This window comes from Zootoca vivipara, chromosome 14 (genome assembly GCF_963506605.1).
Source record: "Zootoca vivipara chromosome 14, rZooViv1.1, whole genome shotgun sequence".
NCBI classification, from domain to species: Eukaryota; Metazoa; Chordata; class Lepidosauria; order Squamata; family Lacertidae; genus Zootoca; species Zootoca vivipara.
Window position 1 is genome coordinate 44273183 of NC_083289.1, and position 17114 is coordinate 44290296.

Sequence of the window (17114 nt, forward strand, 5' to 3'; positions counted from 1 at the left end):
TGGCTCCAGCACTAGATTTGGCAGTTAAACTGCCTTCAGGTTTCCTCCTACCCACATCAGGATCGCAGCCTTAGAGGAGACTTTAAATGTACAGGGTGGGAGAGAGGCAGAATTAGATATCCCTGCACTATCAGCTAATGAATGGGGTAAGAAGTAGGCTAGAAAATGATACCACAATTCTCTTTTCTACAAGAAAACAAATCTGGGAAGGAGCCCTAAAAACCCACCTTCAACAGGCTAAGTCTGTTCCTCCAATGTTGAATTAAGAACTGAGCTAAAAAGAATTGGCTTAATAAAATAAAAGACTGCTTTATGAGAAATAAAAGTGCTACTATATATAATCTATTGGATAAAGAACAGGATGGTAGGATTTATTATGGCATAATTCGGACTTTGTAACATATCAAGTAGCATTAGTTTTTCATTAATCGCCATCTTTTCAAAAGATGAAAAAGGCTTTAACACGGGCAAATCCAAAATGCTGCATTTAGCTACTTGACAATAATGAAAATGTGACAGACAATTTCAAATAGTGTATTTTAATGCAAGTTCCAAGGGCTATAGTACAGTTTTACATATGATTATCCCTATTTGCATGGCATCAAGCAGCCAAGAAATCCAAAGCTAACGAGCCTGCCACCCAGTAAATTTATTTTTCCCACAATACCATAAACCCAGCAGTTTGATTTAATCACATTTATTATGCTTTGGAGATGCCCAAAGACTTTTTCTTTCATTATCAAGTTTTCCCATCACAAGCCACAGGCTTCCGTGCAAGCTTCAGGCAGCCACCTGCATCTCCACCATGTGGATTAATTGGGTTTCCCACTATGCTGCATGAACTATACTGTTCCCCCTCTGCCTCTCCCTTTTCCGTTGCCAATGACAATCTGCAGCACTACTCATGTAGTCATGAGTATGTAAACATAAACACCAGTTCATGTTCTCTCCACAGCGCAGATATGCATGCCTCCCCCCTCCTCTAAATACTGCCAAAGCTTTCTTTACCGAACAGTCTGTACAAATTTATCCAATGTGCTCCAATGCTGTCATTGCTCTTCTTTCCAACCCCTGCAGAGCTAAGGTGTCCCACATAGGGAAACCATGTTGTGTTTTGCAGACCAAATACCAGTTGGGGCAGGCATCCCCAAACTGTGGCACTCCAGATGTTTTGGCCTACAACTCCCATGATTCCTAGCTAGCAGGACCAGTGGTCAGGGAAGATGGGATTTGTAGTCCAAAACATCTGGAGGGCCAAAGTTTGGGGATGCCCGAGTTAGGGGGAGAAATCTAACATACATTTTCCAATATTCCCTGGGGGGGGGTGACCTTGTTTTGCTTACAGCAAAGAGGTAGCATTTCACATTTTATGAGAGAGGGTGCTCAAATGCAGCTTCTTATGATTTATCACGGGCCCTTAGTTCTTCTAAAAAGAGTGTCAAGTTTATTGTTCACAGAATCACACCATACCATTATGCATTTATCTCTTAGGCGTCCATGTGAGGTAGTGGCATTTTGGTGTACTCAGTAAGTCTATTTGATATCTCTAACTTGCGTACAGTTGAACTAGAGAGAGATATGGCATGATGATAAGGCACACACAGGATTTACAGATAAAACAGAGAAGCATTTACTGGCTCAGGCTGCAGATGATGCCCCTGAATCAAGGAAGTCCAATGTTCTTGTTCAGCTGACCTCTATGTAGAACAGAACAGTTGGGTTCCCGATCCACACATTTACAATTCAATGTCAAAGTGTAAGGTGGCTATTCTGAATGGAAAAGGGTGTCCACGTCAGAACCTGTATAAGTGCAATGCAAAGAGGAACCAGGCAGATCATGTAGAACATGGCATCATGGAGACCTAGAAACAAACTGGAAGAGAAGTGAGGTTTTTTAAAAAATTGCTCTTTCAACAATCACTACAAAACAAAACTCATTGCAGTATATATTTATCAGAGTTGTGTTACAGCACTTCAACAAGATCATGCTTCCTTAATTCAAATGAGGAAATAATCCATCCCATTTGTATACATAAATTAAGTGGAATACCAATACTATACAAATTAAACTTGTTTTATCTGATTTTGAGAAATCAATGGTGTTGAATGCAAATTTATTGAACAATGCCACTGACACCCTGTTTTACAGAAGCATTTTGCCATTCTGTTACGTATTTGTTGGGGAACCAGAAGGGGCCTGAAAACTAGCACATGTTGTGAATGGTCTTGTTCATTTTAACAATATTTCAGAGGCTGTATGGTGTCCTGTGGACGTCTGAGGCTGATGCAACTGAGGGCTGCTTCAGCAAAGCGGTTTACAAAAAGAGAGAAAAAGTTATTACTTTATGACCCTATTTGCACAATATGTTAAACCAGGGTTTAAATAAACCTTAGTTAACAAACCATGCCTTAGCTGTACATCTGAACCCAGCAGTGTCTGAACTATAGTCTGTTCACAAAAATGGTTTGTTTGTTGGCTTATTGCCTTAATTATGGCTTAGTGTTACCTGCAAACATGGGCACAACCTTAATTATGGTTTAAGCATAATTTGTTTTGTCATCACCCACCAAGCAACAGAGACACTAGACTAGACAAGCTGCCCTGAGTACTCAGCTGCTCTCACTGGTGCACTTCCTGAAGCTGCTGCTGCTGCAGCACATTTTGTCTAGTAGCAGGATCCTCTTCCCTTCCCAACTCTACCCTGTACCCCCTTCATAGCAGCAGCCTGAACTGGAGAGTTGAACACTTAAAAGCAACTTCTTTAAACTATTGCTTTGCAGGTGTTTCGACTGCAGGATGATTAACTGTTATTGGTTGGTAAATGAATGAAAGATAAATTTGGTCAGCTTTTATATAAAAAAATTAATTTGGATTTTTAAAAAGTAAAACAACAATACAGTCATATCTCAGTTTAAGTACGCTTCGGTTTGAGTACTTTCAGTTTAAGTACTCTGTGGATCTGTCTGGGACGGATTAATCCACTTTCCATTACTTTCAATGGGAAAGGTCGCTTCAGGTTAAGTACGGACTTCCAGAGCCAATTACACTCATACTTCGGGTTAAGTACGCTTCAGTTTAAGTACTCCGCAGACCGTCTGGAACAGATTACTCCACTTTCCATTACTTTCAATGGGAATGTTCGCTTCAGGTTAAGTACGCTTCAGGTTAAGTACAGACTTCCGGAACCAATTGTGTACTTAAACAGAGGTACCACTTTAAATCCAAAGTTACACAAATAAACAGGACTTAGGTTACCAAGGGGGGAAGTGTTACTGAGTTGGCATCTATTCACTACCTTCAATAAATCTTGTCAACTTTTCAAGGAAAAGCACAGGTAGCAAATATTAATTCTTTAAAAGTTTTGGAGATGGAAAAGGTTTGCATTTTAACACACTGAAATAAAAACATCAAGCACTGTGTTTATGGGAGTGTGAATAAAATGCTGTTTTGAAACAGAGCAGGTGTTGAGTGAGAGGGGTTTAAAAATGAGCTTCTGTTCCTGACAGTCACTAGAACTGACAAATGAAAATACTTAAGTGTGCATTAGTAAAAGCAAGTTTTCCAAACCACCTATGAGAGATAGGGAAGTAGTAATAAGGTGGCTCCAACACAGGTTCTGATTACAAATCTAAAAGCATAAATGTACAATAAAAAGCGGTTGTCGGTTGTGAATATAAAAACAGCAGTTGCAAAATTGTTTTTTTAAAAAACCCTTAAAGCTGCAAAGGTATACAGGCATTTTTTTCTGGGGAAGGGAGGAAAGTGGTTCCTTGAGGACAGCTGCAGAAGATCAGCACAAAGATTACCACATCTGGCCAATGAAATGTGGCACGGTGAGGAAATGCCAGCAGTTGCCACAAAGGCTTGAAGGGTGTTAGATGAAGAGACAGTTGTGGGTTGGAACTAGGCGGGACGGAGGATGACAACACAAACCAGTTACTTTGATAAGTCTGCAGAATGCTCTTTGGTTTACGGGTGGTTTGTTCAATAAACCACGGTTTAAGAGCAGTTTTGTGTGTCATGTGAACTGGACCTATGTGATCTGTCAGGTATGTTCATCTCGTTGCTGCAAACACAGGAAACACTGTTGCCATATTCAAATGAAGATCTAACCAAGTACAGACTAGACAGATTGCATGGAAAAGTTCACTAGCCTTATCTTGAACTTTTAATGTTCAAGAAGCACAAGTGAAAACTGCAATGCACTTAAGAGAAATTCTTTATGAATACTGTATAGTAAAACAAAAATTACCTTCAACCACTGCAACTTTCCAGATAACATGTTTCACAACACAAATTCCCAACAATTTAATTTCAGAATAAAAAAAGAAAGCTGTAATAGCCAAATACACCGAAGGGTTCATCAGATTAAAACATCACCATGGCAATTAATTGTCTCTTACTTACCTTGGGTCAAGGTGAGCAACCTTCCCATTCAGATTTGCATAACCAAATTGATTTAGTATGGTAACCACAAGCATAGGGGCTAAAGACTGGGCTGGTTTTGTAAACAAGGCATTTGTTCCAAAAACCATGGAGGAAAGTGGTGATCTGAAATGTTAAGCAATAATTTTAAAAGACTGCAAGTTATTATTTAAATTGCAAACTGAATATTTCAGCAGAAAGTTATATTCAAACACAGTCAAGCATTATATATGCTGGAATTTACCACTATTAATATTATACTCAGTTCTTCAATAGTAATACTAAGACTCGGTAAACTTCAGCTTTCCTCAGTTTCTCATTTTTCCAATCTTAATCTCCATTTTTTATACTTCAACTGAGCCTTTTTTTTTGTTTAAAAGTCCTTATGAAAATCCATCAACATTTTAATGTGAATTTCTCTTAATATATGTATTTTTGTATGCAATTTATAGGGATAATTTAATAAATTGGGAGAAATCAGTCTCCAAATGGCTCAACTCAAGGTCACTGACAAATTGTTTGGGTATTTTGGGGGGGGATAAAGCACTCCATACATTGAAAAGTGTTATAGAATGTATCAACAATAATTCTATGTAGTATAACGAACATGCTAAGTTGAGACTTCCCAATAATAAGTGAAAAACAATTTAACATTTATTATCTACAATGAAAGTTTGCATACCATAAAAAGGAAACAAACCATGCTTACCTCCGTTTATGTTTCTTTAAATCTGCATCAACAATATCAGCCAAAGGCAAATTAAACAGACTGAAAGAAGCTTGAACAATGACCCTAAATAGAGAAGTGACTTAGATTTGAATTGCCTTGGACAAATAAAAATTAAATTTGGATATTTTTAGTACCATAAAATATTTGCATAGTAAACTACTACATAAATACATTAACAAAACAACAAATTTTAAAATAGGATATGAGGACCCAGAAGAATAAGGATTCTAGAAATTAATGAATAAAGTCCACTTCTGTTGAAAACTTAATCTTGGCTTTCCTCCCAAAGATCTCACTGTCTGTTAACTTGTCTCATTTGTCTAATAACACTTAAGAGATTTTTGGGGAATTAAGCAGCATATGAATCATTTAAATAAGTAAGTAGATAAAATAATACATTCCAGATTTGGGAAACTAGAATGAGTGGTTCCCAACAGTCTCCACTTTAGGACAATCACCGTTACTTATCAAAAATGTAAAAAAAACCCAAATCATCTGTGACCCAATCTGCCTTAAAGAATCCCCAAAGAACTGCCAGTCATTTTCCTAGTTAATGGCATTAGTGCTTGTACAGACAGTGACCATTTTTGGGAGTCCAACTGATACGGACCACTGACGGGAGGGTCATTTTGGACCTGGAAGGAGTAATGGGGGTGTAATGGGGTTATGCATGCTCCACCAACACACATTGGGGCTAGGAATGAAACCCCCACATGTACTTAACAGAAGAGGACCTCTGCAATGAGGCCTAGTGTTGGTGCCTCCATAACCCACACTACTTGAGGACCTTGGCTCCTTTAATATGTTTTTACCTCCCCCAGTGCTCAGGCATTACCATTTCATAATTTCACAATGCTATGATAGAATAGTGGGGGAATTAAAACAGTGGCGCTAGGTCCTATGGCTGCCATGGTTGGTGTGCAGGGGGGGGGGAGGGAGAATCAAAAGGCTTGCCCTGGGCCCAGAACAGCACAGATGTGAGCAAGCCACCACTATTGATCACACCCATAATACATGGAGAGCCTACTCAGGGCATCTTGCTTTCCCCTATCTGCTCTGCCCCCCACCCTTGGGCCACACGTGAAGTAGACCTCTCTGAATCCTGGTCAAAAAAATTGCCATGCTCTTAAAACTAAGGTTACTTACATGTTTGCTGTAAGATAAATGGCCAATAAGTAGTAGTGTTCTGGACCTACAATAAGCATGATAGCGGCAGCTATTGCTTCCAAGTAGAAGGAAAACAAGACCACCTTATAGTAACCAAATTTCTTCAACAAATTTTGACTGATTAGCACAAGGCACTGAAATATAACAGAAATATTAAGCGCCATTAATACAGTACTGAAACCCTGTCAAAGATATAGTAAATTATTTCTAACCAGAAAGCACCACAGGATACCCTGACCATCCTATCCTTCAGAAAGGCATCATCAGCATTACATCACCAACATTTGAACATATGCCTTATAACAACCAATCTTGTTTGGATATCTGTTTGGACAAATGACTGTCCAAAGGACTGGTGGATTTTTAAATTGTTAATAGGAGCCAACGCTGTTCCTTTCTTGTTGTTCTATTTGCATTCTGAAAATAGCAATAAAAAATAAAGTGGCATTTTAGATCGAGCCATATACATACTGTGTTGCCTTTTCTGGATTTTAATAATTATAAACCCACATCAAAATGTCACTTGCAAATACATAGCTATTGTACTAGCTAAACAGCTTATTCATGTATCCAGTATAACATGCTAAGGGCCCATCTATGCGCCTCAGCTTAATGTGGCTCATGAACCCCTTGTGTCTCTTAAGTCCCCCTCATCCATGTGGTGTTCTCCAACTACTGCTGTCCCACATTTTATCCTCCCTTCCCTATGAAATAGATGTGGCTCTCCTATTCCATAGCTGCCAAGTCTCCCGTTTTCCCCGGGAAAACCCCTTTTTTCTTACCTTTTCCTGGTGGTCCCCCGTATCACTTCGTCTCCCGTTTTTCTCCATTATTTTCTCCTGCCGGCGGCCATTTTTTTTCAATTTGCCCTTCTATGGGCACCAAAAATGGCCGCCGCCAGCTTCAAAAGTCACATCTACGCATGTCTGGAAGTGCATAGACGTGACTTCCGGTGTTGGTGGCGGCCATTTTGGTGCCCATAGATGGGCGAAGCGACACCGGAAGTTGCGTCGGCACACTTCCTGACATGCGTACAAGCGACTTTTGAAGCCGGCGGCGGCCATTTTGGGTGCCCATAGAAGGGCAAAGCAACACCGGAAGTTACATCGACGCAACCTCCGGTGTAAAATGGCTGCCGGTCCCGGATTCTGCAGTCCGGAACTTGGAAGGTAAGCTATTCACATATTCAAAGTATAGGGAATCTCCAAATTGAGTGAGGGAAAAAAAGCAGAAGAGAGGAACGGAGGAAAAAACAGTACTATTGAATAGGAAAAAATGAAAGGAAATCAGTAAGTAAAATATGTTGCCCTCCAACATGAATAGTAAAGGGGCCATTTGTTATTAAATTCCCCTGCCCTCGAGAGGCCAGCCTTACCTTTTGAGAACTCCAGGTTCAACACAAAATAGATTTAACCGGCTTTCAGAAATGTGATCCCTCACAATTTTTAATCCCATACTTGTTCTTATAGGTTTTTACCAACCTTTTTTTTTTTTACAAAAGTACCAAAAAGCATACAGACACACACTCGAGAAGCAGCTTCCCCTCTAGTCAAACCGTACGTGCATCAGTTGAATTCCTTTGGCACAAATCAGTAGTACCAAAGGTTAGTTTTGCAGTATAAAGGTTTTCTGCAAGGTAATGCATAATTATTCTTGGCAATCAGTGTAAGCAAATAAATCTGCTGAGAACCAGCATATTTTCGTCTTAAGAGAAAAGAACAAAAGGTTTCTCTGCCTACCTGAGGACAAATAAAACCTGCCCCATACATGATACTTCTGATAGATGATGATAGAACGTCCTTAGGGATGAGGTTATCTGCAAAGATCATCATGAAATTGTTGCAGAAGGCCAAGTGGAAGACTTGAAAGAAGTTCATGGTCACAAAAAGCAAAAAGTTTTTCTGAGTCATGATCTGTTTTGTCAACAAAATCACAGAGGACCAAGAGAGAGAGCTCTCAGCATTTTCATCAAATCCCTCCATTAGAGTTTCTTTGTGTTCATACTGAGTGGTGCTATACATTCCAGTGTAGCACATGCAAGCAGTGGCAACTGCTCCTACCAGAACAGCAAATGCTTGAAAATAGGTGAAGTTCTCCATGTTATCTGAAATTAAGCCACAGAAAAGGATGCTGGTGGAGCCAACCAAGGTTGCCACTTGATTATACTTAATAAGCTGGAGCCTATTTTCGTGACTAGTTGAAATTTCTGCAAAGAGGGCACACTGTGCTAGCAAGACGAACGTAAGCAGGCCATCGAAAGCGCACAAAGCAACGATAAGATGAAGTCCGCTAAGCCAGTCACCTTCTTCATATTGTTTCCAAGGAAACCAAGGAAGAAGAAAGGCCAAAGCATACAAGGGAGCTCCATAGAAAATGGAAAACTGGCGCCTGGAGCAGCATGGCACTTTGGAGTTGTCTTGAATATAGCCAAAGAGAGGGTCGTTAATGGCATTCCAGATCATAAAAACAACCTGAGTAAAAAACACAAAAAAACACACCAATTTATTTACAAACATTTGCACCGATTTACATGGCTCAACACAAATCATATAGTAGCTTGTACGACTGAAAACGTATCGTATCAATAAAAATATAACATGAATTATAAAATGAAAAAGTTTTAAATCAGTAAATAAATGACAAATCAACACTAGTAACGTAAAGGAAAGAAAATGCTATCGCAACAGGGGGCGATTTAAAACGTTGCACTCATTCTACTTGTCTCTTAACCTTCATCCAAGAAGCTTGGATATCCCTCACTCCTTTTGCCTTTACTACAAGCCTAATTTAGGTTAAGAGATAACAGTCGGTCCAAGATCACCCAATGAGCTTTATTCTTAAGTTGAGTAGAGATGGGAAACTGGGGCTTAGGGATGCTTAAGAAAATAATTTTCTAGTGTCTCTGCTGATGGCAGCTGCTGAGGAGAACTTCCACAAAAATCAAGATGTGGGTGTGGGTGTGTGCCATCCTGTTTACTGCATTTGCACATATAATTAAAAACACTGATTCTAAGCACTATTCTTATTATTCTTATTAATTTATTTATACCCCACCTTTTCCTTGACATGGACTCAAGGTGGCTTATAGATAAAAATAAGAACTAAAAACATAGAAAAACACCTATACAGACACAGATAGTGTTAGAAACTAAGATATGAAAGCTAGGAGCTAAATGGCACATTAAACCTCGGTTATGGGCACTGCAATGGAGTGTCCAGGCGAACTTTTTTTAGTAACAAGAATACAAAGGTGAAAATGAATGAACTGCAGCTAAAATCTTAAATTCATTTTTCACATGGTCTAGTCCTCATCTTAAGACTGCAAGAAAAAAAGAAAGAGGGGGAAAAGCCATATTTCCCCTGCCTGCCCCCCGTTATAGTCTTATGAGAGAGTTGCTTCTGCAGTCCTCAGAGTGGCTGAAAGTGGGGAGGCAGAAAAAGGTCCTTCTTTCCCTCCAGCAGGGGCAGTTTTAATCTGAACTCTTGGGTGCAGTACTGCGCCTAGAGCTCAGAAACTGCTCATATTAATGAAATTCCATCACAAAACGTGCCTGGAATAATGAGAGTTTCAAATGCTGCACACAGAGAGACAACCCCTCACACACTGTACAATTAAGTACAATAAAAACAGCATGGCACCAGCCCTTTCATTAAAAGCAGTCAGTTTAATGCAAAAACATGTTGGAACAGGAAAGTCTTCACCTGTTGACAGAACAACAAGGAGAGACCCAGTCTAACTTTTCTAGGAAGGGAGTTTAAAAGTCTGGGAGAAGCCACCAAGAAGACCCTCTCTCATGTCCCTAATTTACATTGAAAATACATTATGAATAAAGTATTGGAAATAGGACAAGTACCAGAAACTTGGAAAGAGGCCTACCAGTATATCACCTTGATACCTAAACTTGACAAACCCTTTAAAAAATTCCCCGATTTAATTACTAAACTGCGATTATAAAATATTCGCAGCAATATTGGCCAACAGGCTTAAAAAAATTATGAGCTATCTAATACATAAGGACCAAGGAGTCTTTCTTCCTGCCAGACAGTTAAAAGACAATATTAGAAATATAATTAACATAATAGAATACTAAGAAGTCCATAACAAAAAACAGGCAGCATTGATATTATTTGATATGGAGAAAGCGTTTGGCAACATGACTTGGCTATTTATGAAAAGTGTTTTGAGGGAAGTGGACCTGGGAGAAACCTTCCTAAAGGCCATAGAAGCTATACTGAACAACGTGCAAATATTATTGTATATAGTACAACAACTGATGGGTGTGTAGGGTTATGAATGGAACCGTACAAGGATGCCTGTTATCTCTGTTATTGTTTATTTTGATTTTGAAGGTATTCCCACAAAAGATAAGAATAACAAAATAAGTGGGCCAACAAAATTACAAGTTAAAAGCATAAGTCGATGGTGGTGTCTTGACTCTGGAAAACCCACTGGAAAATGTACCAGTGGTACACGAGGAAATACATTGAAAGTATTTGTATGTATCTTTCAAAGGTACATATATAACTATATAAAAATAAAATTACCCAAAACAGTAGCGTTCCGTAGGGTGTGATTGTGAGAGGGAATGGATCGGAGGACGGTGAGAGGGAACGGTTCGGAGTGTTGGATCTCGTGGCGGAGACGGGGTTTGTGGGTGTGGCGTAGACTCCATGGGGAGGGAGGGGGTGTAGGAGGAGGAGCTGAGGGAATAACGCCACTTGAGGGCGCCGTTTTAGTTTGTGGAAAAGCAGGTCTATACCTGCGCAGGTAGGAGATGTGAGGCATCCAAGGTTCTGCGAACACTCGGGAAGTGGCATGGATCGTTGTGTCCAAATTGTGGCCAAATTTCAGGGGGATCGGTCAAGCGGTTACCGAGAAAAGTTACCACAGTTTCACCATTTTTACATATATAGATTAACCACATTCATCATATGTCGCAAGGCAATGTCAGTAATAGTTTCGCCATTCGCCCTGAAGCCTAAGGTTGATGCAGAACTGGATCACCTCATCGAACAAGGGCTCCTCGAGCCAGTTCCACACGCTTGGTGGGAGACCCCAATTGTCATTCCCCTTAAGTGCACGCTCAACAAGGCATATCAACAACTCTTGGTTGACGAGGCCACCTCTGAGGCACACACCACTGAATACATAACACAAACTAACACATAACCATACAAACAGTAATGGATTACAGTAGTGTCCATGATTTTTTTGAGGAAAGCCATAAAACTTATTTTCCAACCAGCTTTTCATTTAGTCGAATTTGGATAGCTAGTATCCTGAGCTGGCAATGAGGGAGCAGACAGTGGTGTTGTATATGGTTTAATCTGCTGCTGGTTTGTTTTTATTGATTAAAATAACATATTCATTTCAATTGTGCTGTTAATTATTAATGGTTTCATTGTTTTGCTGTGACATTTTTACTGTAGGGTGCCTTGGGAGGCCTTGAAAAGCAATATAGAAATTGCCTGAATTAAATAAAAGGGCCGTCTTAAGCATATCGGGCACCCGGGCGCCGTGGTGCGACGATCCCTCCGGCGGCCCCCCTCGCCCCGTTTCCCAGCGCGGCTGGCTGGCAGGCTCAGCACGACACCCCCTTGGCAGCCCGCACCATCCAGCCTTGCCCTAGGGCCGGCCCTGGCACTGCTAATTCTGTATTCAAAATAACGACCTGGGAAACACCCCAAAACAACAGAATAACTAATGTTAACATTGACTGTACCTGTGCTTGATGGAATGCGGCTTCAGATATCTTGTATTTGTTTAAAAAGAGTTTAACATAATAGAAATTAAAGATGCTGTTCATCATCCCAGCACCTAATGTCGTCATTGAGTATGCAAGGGCATTTGGATGAATCCTTGAAAAAAACTTCATTTTCCCACGGCGGTTATTTTTCTTCCCCTAGGAGGTAAATAATATGATAAAAAGTTACAGGCTGTTACAGTTCCAATGAAGAGATTTTGCCCTCAGATGTGTTATACTGTATAGATTTTTGTAGTTTCATTCCCATGAATAGTTGGATAATTTTGTGGCATTTGCATATCTGTGCAACGTTTGTAGGACTGTGAGGAGAAAAACACCAAACAACGAAATCACAATACTGGAAGTAACACTACAGTATATGGCACATGACTGGACATTTTATTATAGTAAACAGAAAGGCAAATTGCAGATTATCTAAAGCAGGCATCCCCAAACTGCGGCCCTCCAGATGTTTTGGCCTACAACTCCCATGATCCCTAGCTAACAGGACCAGTGGTAAGGGATGATGGGAATTGTAGTCCAAAACATCTGGAGGGCCGAAGTTTGAGGATGCCTGATCTAAAGCATTTGTACATAGAATAACAGAATTTTAGGGTTGGAAATCAGCTTGCAGATATACCTCAAGCCCGCTGCTCATCTCAAATGAATTGAAAAGGGAATTAGGCAAATCCATGGCAGATAAGCCTATGGGCAACTACAGGCTATGTGCTACCTCCATTGTCTCTAAATACTAGTGCTGGGAATAGTACTCCTGCATTCAAGTCCTCTTTGGAAGCTTCTTAGAGACATTTGGTTGGCCATTGTGAGAACAAGATGCTGGACTAAATGGGCCTTTGGTCTGATCCAGCAGGGCTCTTTTGTTTAGTTTAACTATAGCGTCACAGACAAATGGCTCTGCTTCATGGATAGAGGACCCAAGGACCACCAGATGTTAAGAGAACAATTCTCATAGCAGTAGTCAAACAGTCTATCCCTGTTCTACTTAAATATGTCCAATGACACCATATCTCAAGGGAGTTCCACTGAATAGTTGCACCTAATAAACTGAAACATTTTTGTGTGATCTGCTGCTGTATGGAAGAGAGTTTTCAATTTTTATTTGCAGATTTAATTGTGAGCATTACCACAACATTTCCAATGCAGCTTTAGGAGGGAAGTCACTGTTAGATATGGATTCATATTTTGAAAGGGAGTCTATTAACCACACTTTTGTAAAAAAAATAAAAAAAATAAAAAATGCCCTTTAGGAATAATTTTGTCATGAGATGGATGTAAATATAATGGGAAACGTGTGTGACTACATCAGACTTTGGCCTGCACACAAGGAGTGAGCAGAAGGAAGGTAGAAGGCAAAATTAAAATGATGGAATACTGTATATACATAGGTATTTTTAAAATCTTAAGCTTAACATTTATTTGGTTTTCTGCAGTTGCCAGAATTTGAATACAGTAATTTGAAAGTTACAAAGATGAACACTCCAATCTAGTAAAAAACACACCCCTATTTTTATTTTTGCTGGTTAATATCCATAAATGCAAAATGCCTTCCATGGATCAAGATGGTAAATCTATGTATGAGTTACAGGTAGGTAGCCGTGTTGGTCTCGCGTAGTCGAAACAAAATAAAAAAAATTCCTTCCAGTAGCACCTTAGAGACCAACTAAGTTTATCATTGGTATGAGCTTTCGTGTGCATGCACGAAAGTTCATACCAAGGATAAACTTAGTTGGTCTCTAAGGTGCTACTGGAAGGAATTTTTTTATTTTGTTTCAATCTATGTACGGTATGATTAGTGGTTTCACATGATCCACAAGAGGGCAGCATTTTCTAATCTATTTATCCTTGTCTCACACTGTGATAAATATTTTGTCCTCACAGCTTCCAGTTACAATTGACAAGAAAAATGATCAGGATCAAACCCTTCTATACCATAGCTGTGTATTTAAATGCTTTCAGGTGGTAGTCTCTTCAGTAATGTCTCCCAGTAAAAAATACAAACAAAAAAAAAACCCAGGGAAGGGAAAGGAAGGGAAGGGAAGGGAAAACTAAAAGGGGAACACCTCTCCCACCACATAACTGGGGCAAGTGGGTGGGGGAGAAGATGGAGTAAGAATATATTTTTTTTAGGATACCGGAACAAAAATTGGGATACTGAATCCACCTGAACCACAAAACAAACTGTTAGAAATGCTTGAATAAAATGGTGAAACAGCAATCTAGAAACAGATAATCAGATGGCAAAGATGACCTTTATCAATATTTAGCTTCAACAGATGAAGTAGACATATAATGACATTGATTAAAGTAAATCGATTCCTCCATTTAAACAGATGCCTTAGGTAAGCATGAATGGCATTATAATCAACACAAGGAACAGTGAGCACTAGTCAGGTTTTCTCTGTAACCTCCACTATCATACTCAAACTCTGTCTGCTGATGATGCCACAGTATGTATTATATCAGGGATGTCCAACAGGTAGATCGCAGGGGATCCATGGCAGATCACGGTAGATCACACACACACCCCACTCAAAAAAAGGCTTTGATAGCTCACTGCCATTTTTTTTTTATAGTGGGAGTAGATCTCAGTCTCTTGAAACCTGGACGTGACTGTATTATATAAAACAAGGGCTTGTATTAAAAGTATGAATAGCAGAAGCCTCCAATGTTACTGGAAAATTGAAGGAACTCTACTTAAAGCTATTTACATATGGCAGAAAAGTCCTGAATAGTCCACATAATTTCATCAGGAAAAAGCAATTTAAATATAAAAACTGAAGAATGCAATTATCTGAAGGTGACCTCTAATCCAGTAAAAGTTTGATTCAAGCACATTCCCCAGCTTTTGAAATGCCAATTTTTTGTTGCTGTTTCTGCTAAAAGGAGGCGTGGCTCCCCCCTCAGAATGAAAAGGTTGCCGTTAACCTTTAAATACAGGGGTGGCGGGAACTGCGGCCCTTCAGAAACTGACTCCAGTTCCTCTATCAGCCCCAACCAGCACAGCCAATGGTCAGGAATTACGGGAACTGTAATCCAACAACACCTGAAGGTCCAAAGGTTGTCCATAAATAGCTGCATACAAGAGGAAAGCTTGACAGGTGCAGCTTGTCCTGCCGTGATTTCCCGATCTATTCAATTATCAGATACAGGAGGTCCCTCTCTCCTCCTTTAATATGGCTACCCTGATTCACAAGCTGTCTCTAACAAAAGGGACAGTTGTTTTATGAGCCTCGCAGTACCTTAAAACTTAACATTTATTGTAGCAGCAGTGAACATAAGAACTGCTGTATCAGACCAATGGCCCATCTAGTCCAGCATCGTTTCTCACAGTGGCCCAGCAGACGCCTGTTGGAAGACCCCAAACACCTTATCAGCAAACATAGTCACTTCACTGCTCACTCCTAACTCTAGTTTGTTTATGAATAAATTTAAAAACACAGGTCCCGATACCCATCCTAGAGACACTCCATTTTCTCCATTCGTAGAACTGTTCACTATGCCTACTCTTCACTTTCTGTCACTTAAAAGCTATTTGTGATCTACAAGCAGTACTTAACAGTCCATTTCTCAAAAGGCAATTATAGTAATTGTATCATTGCACACCGCCCCAATCTCCAAACTGTGCAAAATCCCAAGGGTTCCAGGGTCTGGAAATGAAGAAAAGCAGGGACTGTGGTGTCTTTATGATACATGGTTTATTTCACATACAGTATATACAACCTGAGCCTGCAATGGAGGCCTCCCAGCATTGCACTCTGAGAAGTTATTGCTTCTCCCATAGCCACAACAGCCTATGGGTAGCTTGGAAGGGGGTTGGACTGGATGGCCCTTCTGGTCTCTACTCTATGATTTAAAAAGACACCAGCCAAGGATCACCCTTTCTGTATCTTGCTACACTTTACAGACTGCAACTATTTTGGCTCAGCTAACTACAGTATTTCAGAGTTCTGGGTGGGGCTCTGCCTGTTTGCTGGCTGGCCCAGTCTTGTGTCTCTTAAATTTCTAATGGCCATTGCCTTTCCTTTGTCTTTAGCTAATCTCCCCGGTGGTTTCCTGACCTGGAAGCTGGTTTGGCCTGTATTTTAATATTACTAAATCCATTGTCTGGCAGCCTTTTTAACACTCCAAGCATTGCTTAAGTTCTAACACCTATCAAACCCAGGAATTTAGGAGAATCTGCCTAAAACAGCATTATCTGCCTACTTCAACGAAAGCAATCTATTTGATATTTTTATCATGAGGTTGTTTGTTTCTGATAATAAAACACTCTCGTTTTTCTTCGATTTCTGAAGCTCCAGCACTGAGTTGCTTTAAAACCACTATGAACATTTTTAAACAGAGCTACTGCGGCCTTGTTTTTAAGCTTCTGTTTCGTTAACAGGCTTTGAGAATTTTGTTGCGTGAGCCACCTTGTGACGACTAGGCCCTAAATGTATTTACTTAAATCTTAATTTAGGAGGGAGTAAAGCCCTCCTGGGACTTACTTCCGACTAAACAGGTACAGGAGGACGCCACATATCAAGATTTTATAATGCAATTTTAGTAAGTCCTCTCCCAAGATATAATAATGATGTGACCAGGCTGTTTCTTTTGGGGGGAAGAGGAGTTGAAGGCTTATTTCCTCCTCAGAGGTGTTTGATAGAGAGCCCTATTCCGGAGCCCAAGCAAAGGCGTCCGTCCATTTCCCCCACAGCTCTGAAAACCACGCGAAATCCTTACCCGACAATAAGCCCCACTGTTGTGAACGCGGTTTACTCGCAGGTAAGGGTGCACAGCATCGCCCCCCCCCTCAAGCCCACCGCGCTCGGACCCCGCCTGCCTGCCTGCCTGCCTGCCCTCCCTAGCAACCCGCTTCGCGCGCGCCTCGTAGCAACAACCCCAACCCTACCCACCTCCCCCCCGACCCGCGAATACTAACCAAGCCTTCGCGCTTGGGCCGCTCAGAAATACTCGGAGGGCGGGTCTTCGCCTTGGAGCCTGGCCCCTCCCTTTCCACCCCATTGGCCAAACCGAGAGCGGCCCGCAC

At 40.5% G+C, this 17114-nt stretch overlaps 1 protein-coding gene across 1 annotated transcript; it reads right to left on the reverse strand.

Moving 5' to 3' along the window:
- Positions 1-156: 156 nt before the first annotated feature.
- LOC118093170 (transmembrane protein 180) lies at positions 157-17043 on the reverse strand. The gene is made up of 7 exons (XM_035132060.2): positions 17007-17043; positions 12047-12226; positions 8063-8794; positions 6303-6457; positions 5136-5219; positions 4409-4552; positions 157-1873 (listed from the first exon to the last, which is right to left on the reverse strand). The coding sequence occupies exons 2-7, from the start codon at positions 12197-12199 to the stop codon at positions 1750-1752; spliced, it is 1392 nt and encodes a 463-aa protein (XP_034987951.1). The 5' UTR covers positions 12200-12226; positions 17007-17043; the 3' UTR covers positions 157-1749.
- Positions 17044-17114: the final 71 nt, after the last annotated feature.